Below are 22,631 nucleotides of genomic sequence, written 5' to 3'. Positions count from 1 at the left end.
AAGAGGAACAGAGCATGAACAAAAACTTAAAAATAAGAAAAGGCAATTTTGGAAGTGATTTGGTCCAAAGTGATGGGAGCAAAAATGGAGAGAGTCAACAAAAGTAAGATTTGGGCCAGATAATAAAGGGCCTTGAATAGCATGTCAAATAATTGGTACTTTATTAGGAAACTAACAGAAAAAGATAATATGTCTTATCTTGAAAAATGACACTTTAAGTACTTCAGTCTTTAGCAATGGCTAGAATGAGCTGTAATAGAAAAGAAACTTGAGGTCAAAAGCCATTAAAGTGTCCTAGGTAAGAATAATGCACTGAACCAGGCGAGTGTAGCAGTGATCCCAGTGCAGCCTGGAGGTGTTTGGGGATAAAGAGCCTCAGGGCCACCTTCAACTGCTGTTTGAGGGATAAGAACCGTTGGGTAAGCATCCAGCCTCCCATCTTTCAGGCAGACAGTTTGGGGGCCATTGTACACACTTCTCAAGAGATCCCATCTAACTCTTACATGTTCGATTAAGGACAAGAAAAATAAAAGTTTTAACTTTACCCTCACTTTTTCCTTCCTAAGTGCTCTTTCTCTCTTTAGGTAGATCTGAGTTTCTGACGTATATCATTTTCCTTCTCTCTAAAGAACTTCTTTTTAACATTTCTTGCAAGGCAGGCCTATTGTCAATAAGTTCCTAAATTTTTGTTTGAGAAAGTGTTTTTTTCTCCTTCGATTTTGAAGGATAATTTCATAGGGTAAAGAATTCTAGGTTGGTGGGGTTTTTTTCTCTCAACACTTTAAATATTTCACTCTACTCTCTTCTTGCTTGCATGGTTTCTGGGAAGAAGTCACATGTAATTTTTATCTTTGCTCCTCTATAGATAAGATGCTTTCTTTCTCCGGCTTCTTTCAGGAGTTTTTTCTTTATGTTTGATTTTTTGTAGTTTGAAAGTGATATACCAATGTGTAGTTTTGGAGGGCATTTATCTTTCTTGATGTTCTCTGAGCTTCCTAGATCTGTGGTTTGGTGACTGACATGAATTTGGGGAAATCCTCAGTCATTACTGTTTCAAATATTTCTTCTGTTTCTTTCTCTCTTTCTTCCTCTTCTGGTATTCCCATTACACATATGTGATACCTTTTATAGTTTTCCCACAATTCTTGACTATTCCATTCCTTTTTTTTTTCAGTCTTTTTGTCTCTTTGCTTGCCAGTTATAGAGGTTTCTATTGAGATATCCTCAAGCTCAGAGATTCTTTCCTCAGTCTTATCCAGTTTACTAATAAACCATCAAAGACAGTTCTTAATATCTGTTACAATACTGTTTATCTCTATCATTTCTTTTTTGGTTCTTTCTTAGAATTTCCATCTCTCTTCTTACATTAACCTCCCTTTCTTACATGCTTCTATTCTTAAATACTTTATCCAGTAGAGGCCTTAGCATATTAATCATAGTTGTATTAAATTCCCGGTCTGATAATTCCAATGTTCCTGCCATATCTTAATCTGGTTCTGATGCTTGCTCTGTCTCTTCCAACTATGTACATTGCTTTTTAGTATGTTTTGTCATTTTTTTTTGATAGCTGGGCACGATACACTGGGTAAAAGGAACTGCTGTAAATAGGCCTTTAGTTAATATGGCAGTAGATGTTGGCGAGGAATTGGGAGGGGAGGAGTGTTTTATGGGGTGTGATTAGGTCTCAGTCTTTTAGCGAGCCTATGCTTCTGGACTGTGACCTTCACACGTGCTTCTTCGTTGAGACGGGATGGCTAGAGTGGGTTGCGGTTGGGTATTTCCCTTCCCCCAGGTTAGACTCTTTTTCCTACCCCAGCAGGTCAGGCTCTGGATGACTAGCTTCTCCTGAGGGTAGACCTTAAGATGAACGAGTGCTCTGGTGTGTTTCAAGTTGATTTCTTCTCCCCTCCCCTTGCCAGAAGTACTAGGAAATTGTTCTTTGATGTTCCCTGGGAGAACCTGGTAGAGATCCAGGAGAAAAGCCTAACGAAAGTGTACCCCTACCTGCACCCCTCATGACTGGATCCCTGGAGGGGTTTAACTTTCAGAGTTGTCCACACTGAGCCTCCTGCAATTCACCAGTAGAGTCCGGGTTTCCCTGCCCCACTCTGGTTCCCGTGGAGTTGCTGCTCTGAGAAGCTGTGAGTCTCTGCACGTGCCTGTCTGTCTCTCCAATGTGGAGGCAGCAGATTGCCCTGGGATCTCACCGCTCGTGTGGATCTAAGAAGAGTGGTTGATTTTTCAGCGTGTTCAGCTTTCTACTTGCTTGGATGGAGTGGCGACGTCCAAGCTTTTTACATGCTAGGCCAGAAACCATAAGTCTGACAGTTTAAATCCGAACTAACTACCTTCCAAACATTCAATTGTAGAAGGTGGCTTCTTTCTGAAACCCAAGGAAACAGTAAATATGACAGGATATCATTTATCCTTGATCTTAGTTGTAAGTGTACAGTTAAAACTCTCTGGCTGGCCATGGCTCCTTTTATGGGTGGGTGGGCGCTGGTGAGTGGGAGTTAGTTCCCCTGTACTTAGAACCTCTCCTTTACTTCTGAGCTCCCGGGGCGTGTTCTTCATATAAGTCATTTTTAATTGATGAATATACGATTTCAAAGTTGAGTGTAATTTGCTTGAAGCATCCCTTCTGTCTTTGCACATCCTGGACATCTTCCCGGGAGTTCACTTCCCACTTAGGAGCCCAGTTCAAATGTCACTTCCTCAGGAAGCCTTTCCTGACTGTTGTCCTTCCTCTAAAAACACTTCTCTCAGATTGAAATGACACATTTTTTTGTGGTTATTTGATAAATGCATCTTTCACCCCTCGAGACTGGACACTTTATTAGTGGAGGGCAAGCAATGGATTTAATTTTGCTCATCATGGAACTCTAGTGTCCCAAGCAGTGGCTGGCACTGGAGGTGGCTAGTAAATGCTTGTTGAATGAATGAATGAGAATGAATGAATGAATAAACCAGTTTCCTCACAGCCACACACCTTGGCATACGAACTCTTTCCCTCCTTTCTCTGCCTGGCCACTATCTTCGAACTCTACTTAAGTCCAACAAATTATCTTATTCTTGTGTAGAATAAGAATAGACCTGGACAGAAAGAGAAAGATGAGTACCATATGATATCACTTATAGGTGGAAGCTAAAATACGACACAAATGAACTTATCTACGAAACAGAAACAGAACCACAGACATAGAGAACAGACTTGTGGCTGCCAAGGGGGAGGGGGGTGGGGGAGGAATGGATTGGGAGTTTGGGATAAGCAGATGCAAACTAGTATATAGAGGATGGATAAACAAGGTCCTACTGTATAGCACAGGGAACTATATTCAATATCCTGTGATAAACCATAATGGAAAAGAATATGAAAAAGAATGTGTGTGTGTGTGTGTATATATATATATATATATATATATATATATATATATATATATATAATTGAATCACTTTGCTGTACAGTAGAAATTAATACAACATTGTAAATCAACTATACGTCAATAAAATAAATTTTTAAAAAAAGAATAGACATGGAAGTTGAGACGACGATGCTCTTTTAAATAAACCTGGACTTCCTCTCCTGGGATCACGGGAGGCTTCACTCAAGGTGGTGCACTCATTCTCGAAAAGCAGAACCCTTGACCTTTGTTCTGTATTCACTGGGCATTTAAATGCCAAACTGCTAGACTAAGAGAACCAGCAGCCAGCTTGATAGAAACAGCACCAAACTGGGAGTCAGGGGGCCCATATTCTCGTTTCTTCACCCATCAGTTTCAGCTCTGTCACCTTGGATATACCACTTACGTCTCTGAACCTTAGCTTCCCACTGCTCAGGATTGTTATGAAGGCGATTTGCAAACTGTGAAGAACTCTAAGCAGTCAATATATGTTATTTCTTAACCTCACCCACTAAATGGAGGTGAGAGGGACCCGAAAGAAACTCCAATGCTGAGATCCACATGCTCTAATGCTTTGCACCAGACCTAGCCCTGTGCCTTAAGGCGATGACTCAGGTAACATGCCTAGAGCTTCCTAAGAGACGAGGGGGAGAGATTTTCAAAATAAATAACCCAGCAGCAAAATCCTCTTTAGTACTTCTTATCAGCAAACACTGTTCCTGTGACGCTCTTCTTTCTATGTATGGCCATCATCTTGTATTTTCTTGCTGGCATTTTCCTGGGATGATATTAGTAATAGCCAGTTTCCTAGAAACTCCCAGCCCTAATAGAAATTCATGAGAGCGTGAGGGTACAAGAGAAAGCGTGGGGTCTGGCCAGCCTTCAGGCTAAATTGTGATGTAACTGATGCTCATTTGGGGGGATGCTCGGCCCCTCTCATCTCCGGCTTCCTTTTCTTTCTGTCCCTGACAGCTCCTCTACACCAGCTGCAGAAGCTTATACTATTTCCTCTTCTCAAATGTGCAGCAGAGAAGGATCTAATATACTTATTCCCATCAGATATAAATGATGCAGGGGAAGTAGGTCGCACCCAGGGACTCAGATTCAGTGGGTGCTGGCCTGCATCTTTAACAAGCCCTCTTGGAGAGTTGACTGATAGGCTATCAATGCTTGAAGGGCAGGGAATGTGTTGGTTTGCTCACTGTTGAATCCTTGGCGTCTGGGACAGGACTTGGCTCATGATGGGTGTTCAATCACAAGTTGCTGAACGAGGGTCCCCAGGATAGGGAACCACTGCCCACACCTTCTTTTCTTCCTCTGCTCCCTCCCTTGCAACTCTATAAATTTGTATCTTACTGTATCAGTTTTCCAGGGCTGCCATAACAAAGTACCACACACTGGGTGGCCCAAACAACAGAAATTATTTCCTCACATTTCTGGAGGCTGCCAGTTCAAGTTCAAGATGTGGGCAGGGTTGGTTTCTTCCGAGGCCTCTCTCCTTGGCTTGTAGATGGCCATCTTCTTTCTGTGTCTGCACATGGTCTTCCTTGTGTGTGTGTCTGTGTCCAAATTTCCTCTTTTTACAGGACACCAGCCAGATGAAATTAGGTCCCACCCTAATGACCTCATTTACCTTACCTCTTTAAAGATCGTTTGTCTAAATAGAGTCACATTCTGAGGTCCCAGAGATGAAGACTACAACATCAAATTTTGGGGGATGGGGGGATACAATTCAGTCCATAACACTTAGCAAACTTTTAAAGTCCCTCAAGTTTTTAATCATAGGATTTTCTCTATCAGGATGGATGTGGGAGTAGTGTCTTGTGGGATACTAAAACCGAGCAGGACCCTGTGGGGCTCCTGGGCACAGAAGCCTTTCTGTGTCCCTGTTTCTTGTTTGTAGGGAATAGACTTCAGCCTCCATGACCTTCCCTGAGTTCCAAAGGGCAGGTTCAAACAGTTGTTGATCAGTGAAGGGAGGGGATGCAGGGATAAGGGGGGGAGCAGCCAAGAAACAATAGTGCAGCCTTGGGGCAGGGTCCTGGTTCCGCCTCAAGGGATACACATGACAATATCTTTGAGCTCTTCCACAGAACTAAAACCCCCAACAAATGGAAGATGTCCCAGAGAGAAGATCACAGTTTGATAACCTTGAGAATCACAGAAGCTCACCAGAAGACCACCTGAGGCCAGGTTAAAGGACTACAGTCCCAGCACACACCCTGATCCTTATCAGCAACCCCGCCCTTGAACCACTGCTAGAAAACTCCTCACCAAATCCCCCTGGATTGGGACACACAGTTTTGAGGGGCACTAGCCCACTGTGTCCCCCTTTGCCTGTCAAAGCAATAAAGCTATTCTTTTCTACTTCACCCAGAACTCTGTCTCCGAGATTTGATTCAGCACCGGTATACAGAGGCCGACTTTTCGGCCTCAATACCAGACTCTTTTGGAGACTGTGAAATCATTCCCAGTAGTCAGCCACTTATAAATGAGACTGGTCCTAAAGAAACAAACTTTTCTCCAAGACTTTTAGCAACTGACTGGACAGCACACATACTGTAAGTGTGGCCACAACAAGGATAAAGTGAAATGCCTTTGATCCAGTGACATGAAATGCAACTAGCGAAGCATCAAGCAGTGGTAGGGGGAAAGGGGTGATGCTTACAGCCACAGGATGCTAATAACACACAGAAAACAATTTTCATAAGGCAGACTTATCATTTGATAGTTCACTCTTATTTTTTTGTGGGATTTTTTTAAAAAGAAAATAAAGTCTCAGTAAATTAGAATGTTGCAACCTAATACCACAATCCAACTCATAAATGTTTTCCTTCAGAGTTCATTTGGAAGCATTTCAGACAGACTGTTAGGATTATTACTTTCTGGGATAAAATCACGCATTTTTTTTTTCAAACATTTTCTTCCTCAACTCATAACCCTCCTCTCAGTAATATTTTACATGTTGCAATAAAAAAGCAAGGAGGAAAGGCAGCCTCTGTCTATTTTTAGATAAACACATTTACCAAATTCAAGGAGACTTATCTAAATGCCTGCTTCCCACAGACATGAGCTGTTTTTCCAGGGCCAAACTCTTAAGCCAGTTTCGTAACCCACTTACGAGTCAGCATTGCCATACTGACACGGCATCTTTAACCCCATCATTTTACACATTATCTTTAATCCTGTTGTTTCTCTTAAAAATCATCCTTGTATGAAAGTGAGCAGACCCTGGGTGGGTCTAGGTAAACAGCTATACTTGACAACCCTCCTTCATCTTTTTTTTTTTTTTTTTTTAAGGAATTCCTTTATTTTTATTATTTATTTATTTATTTATTTATGGTTGTGTTGGGTCTTCGTTTCCGTGCGAGGGCTTTCTCTAGTTGCGGCGAGTGGGGGCCACTCTTCATCGCAGTGCGCGGGCCTCTCACTATCGCGGCCTCTCTTGTTGCGGAGCACAGGCTCCAGACACGCAGGCTCAGTAGTTGTGGCTCATGGGCCCAGCCGCTCTGTGGCATGTGGGATCTTCCCAGACCAGGGCTCAAACCTAGGTCCCCTGGATTGGCAGGCAGACTCCCAACCGCTGCGCCACCAGGGAAGCCTCCCTCGTTCATCTTTAAAATGCTGTGGGAAGGGGCTTAGCAGAGACGGAGCCGGGACAGTGATGAGAAGTGTCTGGAGGAGATGCTGTGGCTGTGAGCATGAGCAATGCCAAGACAGGAGCCAGAAGTCTATGGATGTTGAGCTCAGGGAGCTGAGTCATGGAGGCGGGCCAGTGTGATGTCCAGGTCTGGTTAAGCCAGGGAGAATGCCAGAAACTGTCCCATAAAGGAGGCAAGACGAGACACAAACTCTGCAGGAGCCCAGCTGACTCAAGAGGCAAAGCACAGTCCTGGATTGTAAATCAGAGCCGAGAAAGTACAGTCATGTGACCCCAACCAATTCTACTGAGCTCTTGGCTTTCTCATCTGGAGAACCTTGAAGACTTCACCAGAGATTTGGCAACCAAGAACGACTTGTCCAGAGTCATTAGGAAGCCAGTGGCAAAGTAAACTGGAAGTTAGAACTCCTAAATTTCTACCCTCTATTCAGGAATTTTCCACTTGAAATAGAACACTGCATTTAAAAGAGGGCTTCAAAGAGATTACAGAGATTCAATGAGAGAGAATTTACAAATCAAAATCGGCCTATAGGTACAAAAACCTGTACACAAATGTTTATAGTGACTTTCCAAAAACCGGAAAAAACGTAAGCTCCCCTTAGCCAGGGATGGATAAACAAACCATGAGCCATCTGCACAGTGGGGTACGACTCAGCATTAAAAAGGAATGAACTGGGGCTTCCCTGGTGGCACGGTGGTTGAGAGTCTGCCTGCCGATGTAGAGGGCATGGGTTCGAGCCCTGGTCTGGGAGGATCCCACATGCCGCGGAGCGACAAGGCCCGTGAGCCACAATTACTGAGCCTGCGCGTCTGAAGCCTGTGCTCCGCAACAGGAGAGGCCGCGATGGTGGGAGGCCCGCACACCGCGATGAAGAGTGGCCCCCGCTTGCCGCAACTGGAGAGAGCCCTAGCACAGAAACGAAGACCCAACACAGCCATAAATAAATAAATAATTTTAAAAAAAAGGAATGAACTGCTGACACATGCAAGATCGTGGATGAATCTCAAATGCACTAAGCTGAGTGAAAGAAGCCGGATCCAAAAGGGTACATACTATTGGTGCAGCCACTATGGAAAACAGTACGGAGGTTCCTCAAAAAACTAAAAATAGGGTTGCCATAGGATCCAGCAGTCCCTCTCCTGGGCACATACCCAGGAAAAACTGTCATTCGAAAAGACACGTGCACCCCAGTGTTAATTGCAGCACTATTTACAATAGCCAAGATGTGGAAACAATCAAAATGTCCATTGACAGATGAATGGTAGAGAAGATGTGGCACATATATACCACGGAATACTATTCAGCCATAAAAAAGAATGAAATAATGTCATTTGCAGCAACATGGATGGACCTAGAGATTATCATACTCAGGGAAGTAAGTCAGAGAAAGACAGATACCATATGATATCACTTATAAGTGGAATCTAAAATGTGACACAAATGAACTTATCTAAGAAACAGAAACAGACTCACAGACATAGAGAACAGACTTGTGGCTGGGGAGGGGTGGGGGAGGAGGGGATTGGAAGTTTGGGATTAGCAGATGCAACTAGTATATACAGGATGGATAAACAACAAGGTCCTACTGTATAGCACAGGGAACTACGTTCAATATTCTGTGATAAACCATAATGGAAAGGAATATGAATATATGTGTAACTGAGTCACTTTGCTCTACAGCAGAAATTAACACAACATTGTAAATCAACTACACTCCAATAAAATAAATTTAAAAAAATAAAAAACAAAGAGAAAAGGCCAGACAAGGTAAACCAAAAAAAAAGGCTACATACTGTATGCCTCCATCGATGAGACATTCTGGAAAACAGATTAGAGGATGCAGGGGGCTAGAGGTGGGAGCGGGCTTGACTAGAAAGTGCATGGGGGACATTCTGGGATGATGGAGTTGTTCTATATCTTGGTTGTGTTGGTAGTCACACAACCAGATGAATTTATCAAAGCTCTGAGAATAGGATACTTCTTAAAAAATTTTTATTGGAGTATAGTTGATTTACAATGTTGTGTTAGTTTCTGCTGTACAGCAGAGTGACTCAGTTATACATATACATATATCCACTCTTTTTTAGTTTCTGTTCCCATATAGGTCACTACAGAGTATTGAGTAGAGTTCCTTGTGCTATACAGTAGGTCCTTACTAGTTATCTATTTTATATACAGTAGTAGGTATATGTTAATCCCAATCTCCCAATTTATCCCTCCCCCGCTTACCCCCCGGTAGCCATAAGTTTGTTTCCTACATCTGTAACTCTATTTATGTTTTGTAGATAAGTTCATTTGTACCCTTTTTGTAGATTCCACATATTAGGATACTTTTTAAGGGTGAAATTTACTGTATGTAAAATACACCTCAATTTTAAGATTTTTTTTAAAGGTAGCTTGTAGCTATGCTCCTGGGAAGCACTGGGACAAAAACAGGTAACAGCCAGACTGCCTGGGTTTAAAACTTGGCCTTGCCACTTACTGTATTTAATTTTTCAGAATCTCATTTTCCCCATTTTAAAATGGGGATAATTAAGGTATCTACCACATGGGATTGTTGTAGTAATGAAACGCATATACTTAAAATGTTTAGAAGGTGAGCTTTTGTTTGATACATCTCTGCACAGCTGTCCAGTATAGCCTCAGGATAAATTCCTAGAAGTGCAAATTCTGGGTCAAAGGTTTGCATTGTCATACATACCAACAAAGCACCTTCTAAGAAAATGGTGCCAATTTATACTCCCTCAAACAGAGCCTATGAGTCCTTGGTTCTCTTCTCTCTGCCTAATAGTAAACTTTTCACCTTTTCAAACTTCAAATGTCAAAAATGATATCTCATTGTTTCTTCCATTTGTAATCCTTTGATGACTAATGAGGTTGAATATCTTTTCATATACTTATTGGTCACAGCTATTTAATTTCACATGAATTGCCTGTTTATTATCTTTTTATTGGACTATTTATAGTTTTATTAATTTGTATGAGCCTGTCATAAAATAGGGTTAATAATAATTAACATTTATGTTTTCATAGGTGCCAGACATTCTTGAAAGCATTGAAAAATATTCCCATTTGATCAGAGGTCTGCATTGTAAACATCTTCTCCTGTTTCTTTCACTTCTCTTTTGAACTTGCTTCAGTTTTTAAAAAGTTTCAATCTTAAAATTCCTTTGTGATTTCTACATTTGGGAGGTCATGTTGAAGGGGAGCGCTTTCCTTTTGAGTCATCATTATCTTTTTTTTTATATAAATTTATTTATTTATTTATTTTTGGCTGCGTTGGGTCTTCGTTGCTGCGTGCGGGCTTTCTCTAGTTGCAGCGAGCGGGGGCTGCTCTTCGTTGTGGTGCATGGGCTTCTCATTGCAGTGGCTTCTCTTGTTGTGGAGCACGGGCTCTAGGCGCGCGGGCTTCAGTATTTGTGGAACACGGGCTCAGTAGTTGTGGGTCGTGGGCTCTAGAGCGCAGGCTCAGTAGTTGTGGCGCACGGGCTTAGTTGCTCCGCGGCACGTGCGATCTTCCCGGACCAGGGCTCGAAGCTGTGTCCCCTGCATTGGCAGGCGGATTCTTAACCACTGCGCCACCAGGGAAGCCCTTGAGTCATCATTATCTTTTCATACAACTCTTAGTTTCACATTCCCATGTTTCTCATTTATTTGGAAGCTCTTTATAGCACATCTCACTGTCCAGAATTATTCTGAAATAGTAAATGTCTTTTAACTCCAAAATTTAAAAGGAGGAGTTTGATGGTATTTTGAGCAAGAGACCAGCACTCGTATATTTCTTAAGAAGATGAGAGAGTAAGAAGTAGGAAGAAAGAAGGTAGCAGGTAAGAAGGCTCACAGCTTATGAAATGTCAGTGCTTGGGTGACCGTGGAGGCTCCCCCCCATGAAACGCCTCTGGCAGACTCTTTCATCTAATCCTGTCATCACTCTTCCTGTTGTCTTCCCCTCCCATCTGCCCCCTTCCATGAAGTTTCCATTCTCTCCTTTCTGCCCCCTGCCTACCTAGGCCCAGACCTCAAATCCACACTCAGAACAAAGCTGATGTTTTCACATTGAACTTCTTCCAACTCTAAAATTTCTTTCAGAGGTTAATGAAATCAGACCCTATAGTCCAAGTACCACTTTAAAGACTTGGCTCTTTGCTTCTTCCTCGTTTAAAAACAACGGTTTTAGTGAAATAAAATACAAAACAGAGGTGTAATACATCTCCTATGACCTCACATTTTTTAGGGTTATTTTTTCTTGCCAACTGATCCTGCATTCATGCTAATGTCCCCTTTTCGTATCCTTAAAAGTACTCAGTTCCATCAAAAGCCAAAAGGAAAATAAACTATGTTTCTCGGGCAATGTGAGGTGATAACAAAGGACTCCAGCATTTTTAGAACAGTTTTTGATTAAGGGGAAAGAACCAATTTTAGTGGCCAAATGTTTCTTCAAGGGAAAAATTAAAAGGCTAAATGTCTTTGTATAAAGAAAGGCAAAGTTTTTGTTTGCTTGTTTTCAGAATGTGCTTTTAAGAAGTTTCTATAAGAAAGGAAAGTAAACATTAGGTAAAGGTATAAGACCTGTTGTCTCAAAGTGAGAGAAAGAGTTCAGAGTTATGAATCCAAATATTAGCACCAAAATTTGTCATCAGATTATCATTGAAATTCCTTGATGTGAACATACACACACTACTGTATATAAGACAAATAGCCAACAAGGACCTACTGTATAGCACAGAGAACTCTACTCAATATTCCGTGATAACCTATACGAGAAAAAAATCTAAAAAAGAATGAATATATGTATAACTGAATCACTCTGCTGTACACTTGAAACTAACACAACATTGTAAATCAACTATACGCCAATAAAATAAAAATAAGAAGAATACAGTAAAAGTCCCGAGGTGGGAGGGGTGGGGGTGGGGGGAAGAAATTCCTAAGCATGGCAGAATTATGCAAGATTTTTAAAAATTGTGTGTGTATGTGTATATATATGCACACATATATACATATGTGTGTATATATAGAGATACATATGTGTATATACATCTATATACTCAAATATATGTATGTGTATATATGGAACATAACAGCATATATATATATATATATATATATGGAAATCACGTAGCACTTATCAAAGCAAATCACATATTCTGGAAGGACAAATTGGTTAGAAACACAAATCAGCAGATCCATTCTCCTCCCCTAGAGAAATCTGATAACGTTAAGGTCCTGAGCATAAATGCTTCTGGCCTTTTCCAGCAGGCACAATACCAAGGTGGTGTCTCAAAAGACAAACATACTTTTGGTGGTAGATAACTGTTTTCTTGGCCTCTGAATAACTGTGGCCACATTCTCATGAAAAAAAGGAAATGTGGCTGTTTTGCCAGTTATTTGATTTTTCCAGAGTAGGAAAATTCCCACCCTGAGGCCTAGGAATCAGAGTTCCCAAAGAAAAAGCCCTGCTACTCTTGACCATCAGGAGGGTGGCTCTCAACTTCTCCTCTGTAATGACAGTCTGATCATGATGCAGCCTCTGAATCTGGAGCCTCTGTGTGTGTATGTGTTTCTCTCCCAACACCTTCAAGTGCACATGCCAAAATTCAGCAGAACTTGATTGTAGTTGACATTAGCCTGTCTTAAAAGCTGTTTCATTTTCCTCATCTCTCTCTTCTTTAGTATATTATCTCATGATTACTTATCCTCCTATTTCACAGGTATTTATAAAGTCCCTGCCCTGTCTCTGGCACTGTGCCTGGTGCCGTGGATGCAAAGATTATATGTTTCTTCATTTATCTCAACCCCTACCACTCCATAAAATCTTTGTGATATGCAAACCTGAGGAAAGATTCCTGCCCTGGAAGAGTTCATAGTCTCATTTTCTTGGCCATTTCCAAAGAGTCTATTCTTACAATTCTTCTATTATTTATAAAGTGTCTAATCTCAAGATACAAACATTTCACCTTATTTGGAGACAAAAACAAAGCACATGACTCCCTTGAATCAGTTTCATAATCAGTTTCATAATTGTCATGTCAATAGATACGGATCAGGCAGAGTGCCACCTGTGTTATACTTGTCTAAATAATTAAGTCCAGGATTATACAGGAAGAACAGATTTCGTGTTTCTTCAAATCAGTAGCTCTTTTTCCTCTGACATAGCAAAAACGCACTGATGTGCTGGGAGAGACGAATGTAACAGAAAAAAAATAAATGTGAAAATCTTTGCAAAACTTGAAATTCTGATGTGATTTTAAAAATTGGTAGACTTAGAAACTTTGACTTCTGGCTTCAAAGATTTGAACCCTTGGAAGAGAATATTTTATTCCATGAATCATAGATGGTCAAGTTGCAGCCCTTTACTTAACAGTCTTCCTTAAGCTCACAGACAGAGCTCCTCAGATGACCTTCATTTGACTTACTAAACAGTAGCATGCACGTCTTTTAAAATATGGAGCTTTGGAGTCCAGTCTTGAGCCTATGATCTGAATCTGATTCTGTATCTATAAACAAGAGAGTTTTTTAAAACTTTTAAAATTGAAGTATAGTTGATTTACAATATTCTGTTAGCTTCAGGTGTACAGCAAAGTGACTCAATTAAATGGATATATATATATATGCTTTTTCTGATTCTTTTCCATTATAGATTATTACAAGATGTTGAATATAGTTCCCTGTGCTATACAGTATATCCTTGTAGTTTATTTTATGTATAATGGCGTGTATCTGTTAATCCCACACTCCTAATTTACTCCTCCTCCATCCCTTTCCCCTTTGGTAATGACACATTTGTTTTCTATGTCTGCGAGCCTGTTTCTGATTTCCCTCAATATATAAATTCATTTGTATTATTTTTTAGATTCCATATATAAGTGAGATCATATAATATTCATCTTTCTCTGACTTCACTCGTATGATAATCTCTAGGTCCATCCACGTTGCGGCGAATGGCAATATTTCATTCTTTTTTATTGCAAAGTAATATCCCATTGTGTGTGTGTGTGTGTGTGTGTATACAAACACACACACACACACACACACACACACACACACACACACATATATATATATACACATACCACTTCTTCTTTATCCATTCATCAGTTGATGGACACTTGGGTTGCTTGAATTTTCACTGTGATTTTAATCCTGAAGGCATTTCAGTCCATATTTTAAAAAACATTTTTAACAAGAATTATTGTGTCTTAGGTTGGGTTCTATTAGAGCAGACATTAAGACAAGGATTAGAAGAAAAGTGGTTTGACTAGATAGCCTCATCCACCAGAGGGCAGACAGCAGAAGCAAGAAAAACTACAATCCTGCAGCCTGTGGAACAAAAACCACACTCACAGAAAGACAGACAAGATGAAAAGGCAGAGGGCTATATACCAGATGAAGGAACAAGATAAAACCCCAGAAAAACAACTATATGAAGTGGAGATAGGCAACCTTCCAGAAAAAGAATTCAGAATAATGATAGTGAACATAATCCAGGACCTCGGATAAAGAAGGGAGGCAAAGATCAAGAAGATGCAAGAAATGTTTAACAAACACCTAGAAAAATTAAAGAACATACAAACAGAGATGAACAATACAATAACTGAAATGAAAACTACACTAGAAGGAATCAATAGCAGAATAACTGAGGCAGAAGAATGGATAAGTGACCTGGAAGACAGAACGGTGGAATTCACTGCTGTGGAATAGAATAAAGAAAAAAGAATGAAAAGAAATGAAGACAGCCTAAGAGACCTCTGGGACAACATTAAAGGCACCAACATTCACATTATAGGGGTCCCAGAAGGAGAAGAGAGAGAGAAAGGACCCAAGAAAATATTTGAAGAGATTATAGTCGAAAACTTCCCTAACATGGGAAAGGAAATAGCCACCCAAGTCCAGGAAGCTCAGAGAGTCCCATACAGAATAAACCCAAGGAGAAACATGCCAAGACACATAGTCAATCAAACTGGCAAAAATTAAAGACAAGGAAAATCATTGAAAGCAGCAAGGGAAAAACGACAAATAACATACAAGGGAACTCCCATAAGGTTAAGAGCTGATTTCTAAGTAGAAACTCTACAAGCCAGAAGGTAGTGGCATGACATATTTAAAGTGATGAAAGGGAAGAATCTACAACCAAGATTACTCTACCTGGCAAGGATCTCATTCAGATTCGATGGAGAAATCAAAAGCTTTACAGACAAGCAAAAGGTCAGAGAATTCAGCACCACCAAACCAGCTTTACAAGAAATGCTAAAGGAACTTCTCTAAGTGGGAAACACAAGAGAAGAAAAGGACCTACAAAAACAAACCCAAAACAATTAAGAAAATGGTAATAGGAACCTACATATCAATAATTACCTTAAACATGAATGGATTAAATACTCCAACCAAAAGACACAGGCTCACTGAATGGATACAAAAACAAGACGCATATATATGCTGTCTACAAGAGACCCATTTCAGACCTAGGGACCCATACAGGCGGAAAGTGAGGGGATGGAAAAAGATATTCCATGCAAATGGAAATCAAAAGAAAGCTGGAGTAGCAATACTCATATCAGATAAAATAGACTTTAAAATAAAGACTATTACAAGAGACAAGGAAGGACACTACATAATGATCAAGGGATCAATCCAAGAAGAAGATATAACAATTATAAATATATATGGACCCAACATAGGTAATACATAAGGCAACTGCTAATAGCTATAAAAGAGGAAACCAACGGTAACACAATAATAGTGGGGGACTTTAACACCTCACTTACACCAATGGACAGATCATTCAAACAGAAAATTAATAAGGAAACACAAGCTTTAAATGACACAATAGACCAGATAGATTTAATTGATATTTATAGGACATTCCATCCAAAAACAGCAGATTACACTTTCTTCTCAAGTGTGCATGGAATATTCCCCAGGATAGATCACGTCTTGGGTCACAATCCAAGCCTCAGTAAATTTAAGAAAACTGTAATCATATCAAGCAACTTTTCTGACCACAAGGCTATGAGATTAGAAATCAATTACAGGGGGAAAAGATGTACAAACCACAAACACATGGAGGCTAAACAATACATTACTAAATAACCAAGAGATCACTGAAGAAATCAAAGAGGAAATCAAAAAATACCTAGAGACAAATGACAATGAAAACACAACAATCCAAAACCTATGGGATGCAGCAAAAGCAGTTCTAAGAGGGAAGTTTATAGCAATACAAGCCTACCTCAAGAAACAAGAAAAATCTCAAATAAACAATCTAACCTTACACCTACAGGAACTAGAGAAAGAAGAACAAACAAAACCCAAAGTTAGCAGAAGGAAAGAAATCATAAAGATCAGAGCACAAATAAATGAAATAGAAACAAAGAAAACAATAGCAAAGATCAATAAAACTAAAAGCTGGTTCTTTGAGAAAATAAAATTGATAAACCATTAGCCAGACTCATCAAGAAAAAGAGGGAGAGGACTCAAATCAGTAAAACTAGAAATGAAAAAGGAGAAGTTATAACAGACATCACACAAATACAAAGCATCCTAAGAGACTAGTACAAGCAACTCTATGCCAATAAAATGGACAACCTGGAAAAAATGGACAAATTCTTAGAAAGTTATAACCTTCCAAGACTGAACCAGGAAGAAAAAGAAAATATGAGCAGACCAATCACAAGTAATGAAATTGAAACTGTGATTAAAAATCTTCCAACAAACAAAAGTCCAGAACCAGATGGCTTCACAGGTGAATTCTTATCAAACATTCAGAGAAGAGCTTACATCCATCCTTCTCAAACTCTTCCAAAAAATTGCAGAGGAAGGAACACTCCCAAACTCATTCTATGAGGCCACCATCACCCTGATACAAAACCAGACAAAGATACTACAAAAAAAGAAAATTACAGACCAATATCACTGATGAATATAGATGCAAAAATCCTCAACAAAATACTAGCAAACAGAATCCAACAACACATTAAAGGGATCATACACCATGATCAAGTGGGATTTATCCCAGGGATGCAAGGATTCTTCAATATACGCAAATCAATCAGTGTGATACACCATATTAACAAATTGAAGAATAAAAACAATATGATCATCTCAATAGACGCAGAAAAAGCTTTTGACAAAATTCAACACCCATTTACGATAAAAACTCTCCAGAAAGTGGGCACAGAGGGAACCTACCTCAACACAAAAAGGCCAGATACGACAAACCCACAGCAAACATCATTCTCAATGGTGAAAAACTGAAAGCATTTCCTCTAAGATCAGGAACAAGACAAGGATGTCCACTCTCACCACTATTATTCAACATCGTTTTGGAAGTCCTAGCCATGGCAATCAGAGAAGGAAAAGAAATAAAAGGAATCCAAATTGGAAAAGAAGAAGTAAAACTGTCACTGTTTGCAGATGACATGATACTATACATAGAGAATCCTAAAGATGCCACCAGAAAACTACTAGAGCTAATCAATGAATCTGGGAAAGTAGCAGGATACAAAATTAATGCATAGAAATCTCTTGCATTCCTATACACTAATGATGAAAAATCTGAAAGCAAAATTAAGGAAACACTCCCATTTACCAATGCAACAAAAAGAATAAAACACCTAGGAATAAACCTACCTAGGGAGACAAAAGACCTGCATGCAGACAACTATAAGACACTGATGAAAGAAATTAAAGATGATACAAACAGATGGAGAGATATACCATGTTCTTGGATTGAAAGAATCAACATTGTGAAAATGACTATACTACCCAAAGCAAGCTACAGATTCAATGCAATCCCTATCAAATTTCCAATGGCATTTTTTACGGAACTAGAATAAAAAATCTTAAAATCTGTATGGAGACACAAAAGACCCCAAATAGCCAAAGCAGTCTTGAGGGAAAAAAACGGAGCTGGAGAAATCAGCCTCCCTGACTCCAGACTATACTACAAAGCTACAGTAATCAAGACAATATGGTACTGGCAGAAAAACAGAAATATAGATCAATGGAACAGGCTAGAAAGTCCAGAGATAAACCCATGCACCTATGGTCAATTAATCTATGACAAAGGAGGCAAGGATATACAATGGAGAAAAGACAGTCTCTTCAATAAGTGGTGCTGGGAAAACTGGACAGCTACATGTAAAAGAATGAAATTAGAACACTCCCTAACACCATACACAAAAATAAACTCAAAATGGATTCAAGACCTAAATGTAAGACCGGACACTATAAAACTCTCAGAGGAAAACATAGGAGGAACGCTCTTTGACATAAATCACAGCAAGATCTTTTTTGATCCACCTCCTAGAGTAATGGAAATAAAAACAAAAATAAACAAATGGGACCTAGTGAAACTTAAAAGCTTTTGCAAAGCAGAGGAAACTACAAACAAGACAAAAAGACAACCCTCAGAATGGGAGAAAATATTTGCAAACGAATCAACAAAGGATTAATCTCCAAACTATATAAACAGCTCATGCAGCTCAATATTAAAAAAACAAACAACCCAATCCAAAAATGGGCAGAAGGCCTAAATAGACATTTCTCCAAAGAAGACATACAGATGGCCAAGAAGCACATGAAAAGCTGCTCAACATCACTAATTATTAGAGAAATGCAAATCAAAACTACAATGAGGTATCACCTCACACCAGTTAGAAGGGACATCACCAGAAAATCTACAAAGAACAAATGCTGGAGAGGGTGTGGAGAAAAGGGAACCCTCTTGCACTGTTGGTGGGAATGTAAATTGATACAGCCACTATGGAGAACAGTATGGAGGTTTCTTAAAAAACTAAAAATAGAATTACCATATGACCCAGCAATCCCACTACTGGGCATATACCCAGAGAAAACCATAATTCAAAAAGACACATGCACCCCAATATTCACCGCAGCACTATTTACAATAGCCAGGTTATGGAAGCAACCTAAATGCCCATCAACAGACGAATGGATAAAGAAGAGTGGTACATATATACAATGGAATATTTCTCAGCCATAAAAAGGAACGAAATTGGGTCATTTGTAGAGATGTGGATGGATCTAGAGACTGTCATACAGAGTGAAGTAAGTCAGAAAGAGAAAAACAAATATCGTATATTAACGCATATATGTGGAACCTAGAAAAATGGTACAGATGAACCGGTTTGCAGGGCAGAAATTGAGACACAGATGTAGAGAACAAACGTACAGACACCAAGGAGGGAAAGTGGTGGTGGGGTGGTGGTGGTGGTGTGATGAATTGGGAGATTGGGATTGACATGTATACACTGATGTGTATAAAATAGATAACTAATGAGAACCTGCTGTATAAAAAAATAAAGTTCAAAAAAAAAAAAAAAGAAGGCAAGTGGTTTGAAAAATAGCCCCAGAAAATCATTGCTAAGGGAGTAGGGAAGAGAGATGTGGGAAGGGAAGATTATTATCAAGAGGCTGACAGGGTGGGCAACTCGGGCTCTGTCTAGCTGGGGAAATCTGGGAGACAGGGAAGTACATGTCTCAGAGTCACCCTAAGAAAGCAGTCACGTGAGCTCATGTACCTGGTTATCCATCCAACTCCCATCCATCAGGGACCGAGGACAATGCCCTGGCCCAGCCAAGAGAGGACCCTAGAGAAGAATCACAGTTGCTTGCAGCCTGGCCAGTTCCTTTGTTCTGGAAAGGTGAATGCCAAGGGCATGTGGCTACAAATCATTTTCCTGTATGAATTCCATTGAACCAGTTTAATTTCTTGATTGGTTTTCCATATGGCACTGACAAAGGAGTTCCCCCCTCTCTTTTTCTTTCTTTTTTTTTTTTTTTCATTTTCACTTCTGTCCTACTAGAATTAACCGATTAGAGTTTTAGCTATTGTAAGTTTTCTTCTGTGGCCGTTATTTCTTCCGAATCCAGTTTTCTCATCTCTGCTTCTAAATGTTACTCTGCAGATATCATCATGGTCATTTTAATTTTTGTTTGACTGCATCCACCGAGAAAGAATAAGCATTATAAATGAGATTAAGAAAAACAGAGTTCTGCCTATATATCAGCCAGTCACTGAGGTCACTGTGAACATTACCCCTCAAATAGTCTAAGATTGCTCTGTTGCCCAGCACCACTGTAACCCAGCTTCACCTCTTATGTACTTGTGTGAACTTCAGTGAATGTATCGGTGAGCCTCCCTAAGTCTCAAATTACTCTTCTGTAAAATTGTGCTAATAATATGATAGAGACTTCTTAACTTGTTAAGAATAAGTTAAAGTAAATCCATTAAAAGAATTCCTGGCCTAGAATAAGTGTTCAATATGTGCTATTTATTATTATCATTGTTGTTGTTATTTAATATTTTTTGTATAGTGGTTTCCCTACTTATCCAGGGGGGCATACGTTCCACGACCCTCCAGTGGATGCCTGAAACCGCGGAGAGTACTGAACCCTATACATACTACGTTTTTTCCTATACATAAAGCTGGATTTATAAATTAGGCACAGTCAGAGATTAATAACAATAACTAATAATAAAATAGAACAATTATAAGCATATAATATAATAAAACTTATGTGAATGTGGTTTCTCTCTCTCTCAAAATATTGTTATAAATTTAATGCCTCTTCCATCTTAACTAAGCACTTCTCACCCACCGTGGCTTTAACTTTTGCAGTTTGAGATGTGACGGCAAAACTAGCACGGCTTTCTTTTTCCTTCTTCACAATTTCACAGATAGAAGATTCCTTCTTACCACAGATCTTAGCAACCTCGGCATAGGATTTTGTTTCTTTCCTTATTAAGTGGAGAACGTTCACCTTTTTACGTAAAGGAAGCACTTTACAGCTTCTCTTTGGCGCACCTTAATTGCCAGCATCACTCCTTTTTAAAAAATTTTTTTAATTTTAATTTTTATTTTAATTTTTTTTTTGGCCGTGCCATGCGGCGTGCGGGATCTTAGTTCCCCGACCAGGGATCGAAGCCCTGCCCCCTGCAGTGGAAGCACGGAGTCTTAACCACTGGACTGCCAGGGAAGTCCCTAGTCTCACTCCTCTTGCACTTTGGAGCCATTATTAAGTAAAGTAAGGGTCGCTTGAACAAGCAGTGAGACACCAAGTTGGCTAAGTGACTACAGACAGGACACGCTGGACCAAGGGATCATTCACATCCCGGGCGGGACAGAGCAGGACGGCGTGAGATTTCGTCACGTTGCTCAGAACGGTGTGCAATTTAAAACTGATGAGTTGTTGATTTCTGGAATTTTCCACTTAATATTTTCAGACCGTGGTTGACCACAGGTAACTGAAACTGAAGAAGCAAAACCGCAAATGAGGAGAGACTGCTGTAATGCTATGTCAGTTATTTCATATGCTACTGACCACTCTGCCAAAACCATACTTGCCATCCGCATATTTGTCAAGAGCAAATGGCTGTGACAAGATGACAGCCAAAATGTCCCACTTCGTTGGTAAAATGCTTTCCTTATAGGGTTGTTCCGGTAGCGGGATGATAAAATACTATGTGCAACGAGCCTGGCACTTAGTAGACCCTTAGCACCTGCTTTTCCCCTATTGATTTAAGATGTGTGCCTTGAGTCTGGAGGATAGGAGAAATGGTGTTACGATGAGTATCTGAAGCATTTCTAGAAGGCTGGCCTTCCGGAGTCCAGAAGGGTTTGAGATCTATTGATGCATGTGTCATATGGAGCTAGAGTGAAGTTCCAGTATCCTTTCCAAAATGTCTTAAGAACGGTGTGATTTGCTGTTCTTACTTTTATGACTCTCACTCTGCAATCAGCATTTCAGGATGCTCTATGTGCTATTTATAATTATGAGTTTGGATCGTTTCTATAAAATTTGTGCACGTGTTGTGTGTTTTTGTCTTTTTTAGATTTAATTGTGGGTGCATTTGGAACAGGAAAAGTAGCTGTTTACAGGTATGTGGTTGGTGGTATGCAAATGCTCTTTTCTTTTATTGACACGTAGCATTATATTAGTTTCAGGCATACAACATAATGATTCAATATTTGTATATATTGCAAAATGATCACCACAATAAGTCTAGTTAATAACATCCATCACCACACATAGTTACGGTTTGTGTGTGTGTGATGAGAACTTTTAAGATCTACCCTCTTAGCAACTTTCAAATATACAACACAGTATTATTAACTCTAGGCACCATGCTATATATTTCATCCCCCAAACTTATGTATCTTATAAATAGAAGTCTATACTTTTGGCCACTTTCATCCATTTCCACCTCCATCTCATCCCCACCTCTGGCAATCACCAATCTGTTTTCCGTATCTATATGTTCATTTTTTGGTTTTGATTTTTGTTTTTAGATTCTACATGTAGGTGAGATCATACGGGATTGATCTTTTACTGTCTGGCTTTTTTCACTTAGCATAGTGCTCTCAAGGTACTTCTGTGTTGTCATAAATGGCAAGATTTCCTTTTTACGGCTGAATGCCACATTTTCTTTATTCCTCCATCTGTGGGCATGTTCTTCTAATTGTCTCAAAGGCATTTCTTTTTCGTTGTTAGTTTTGCCTTAAAGAGTAAATCCCAACTATTTATTTTGGAGAACATTTAGATG

At 39.7% G+C, this 22,631-nt stretch overlaps 1 protein-coding gene and 1 long non-coding RNA gene across 3 annotated transcripts in view; one reads left to right on the top strand and one right to left on the bottom strand.

The window, feature by feature from the left end:
* Positions 1-22,631, bottom strand: part of LOC309656462 — a 1,106,578-nt gene that overhangs the window by 797,141 nt on the left and 286,806 nt on the right. The window lies entirely within an intron of this gene.
* Positions 1-22,631, top strand: part of ITGA8 (integrin subunit alpha 8) — a 182,947-nt gene that overhangs the window by 72,055 nt on the left and 88,261 nt on the right. For both annotated transcript variants that reach the window (XM_082452760.1, XM_082452761.1), the window contains exon 14: positions 21,921-21,966. In XM_082452760.1, coding sequence (XP_082308886.1) covers positions 21,921-21,966 — 46 coding nt within the window. The remainder of the gene's footprint in view (positions 1-21,920; positions 21,967-22,631) is intronic.

Source organism: Balaenoptera physalus, assembly GCF_965194825.1.
Source record: "Balaenoptera physalus genome assembly, chromosome: 2".
Lineage (NCBI taxonomy): Eukaryota > Metazoa > Chordata > Mammalia > Artiodactyla > Balaenopteridae > Balaenoptera > Balaenoptera physalus.
The sequence above is the reverse complement of the archived record's forward strand: the minus strand, read 5'-3'. Positions and strand labels throughout refer to the sequence as shown.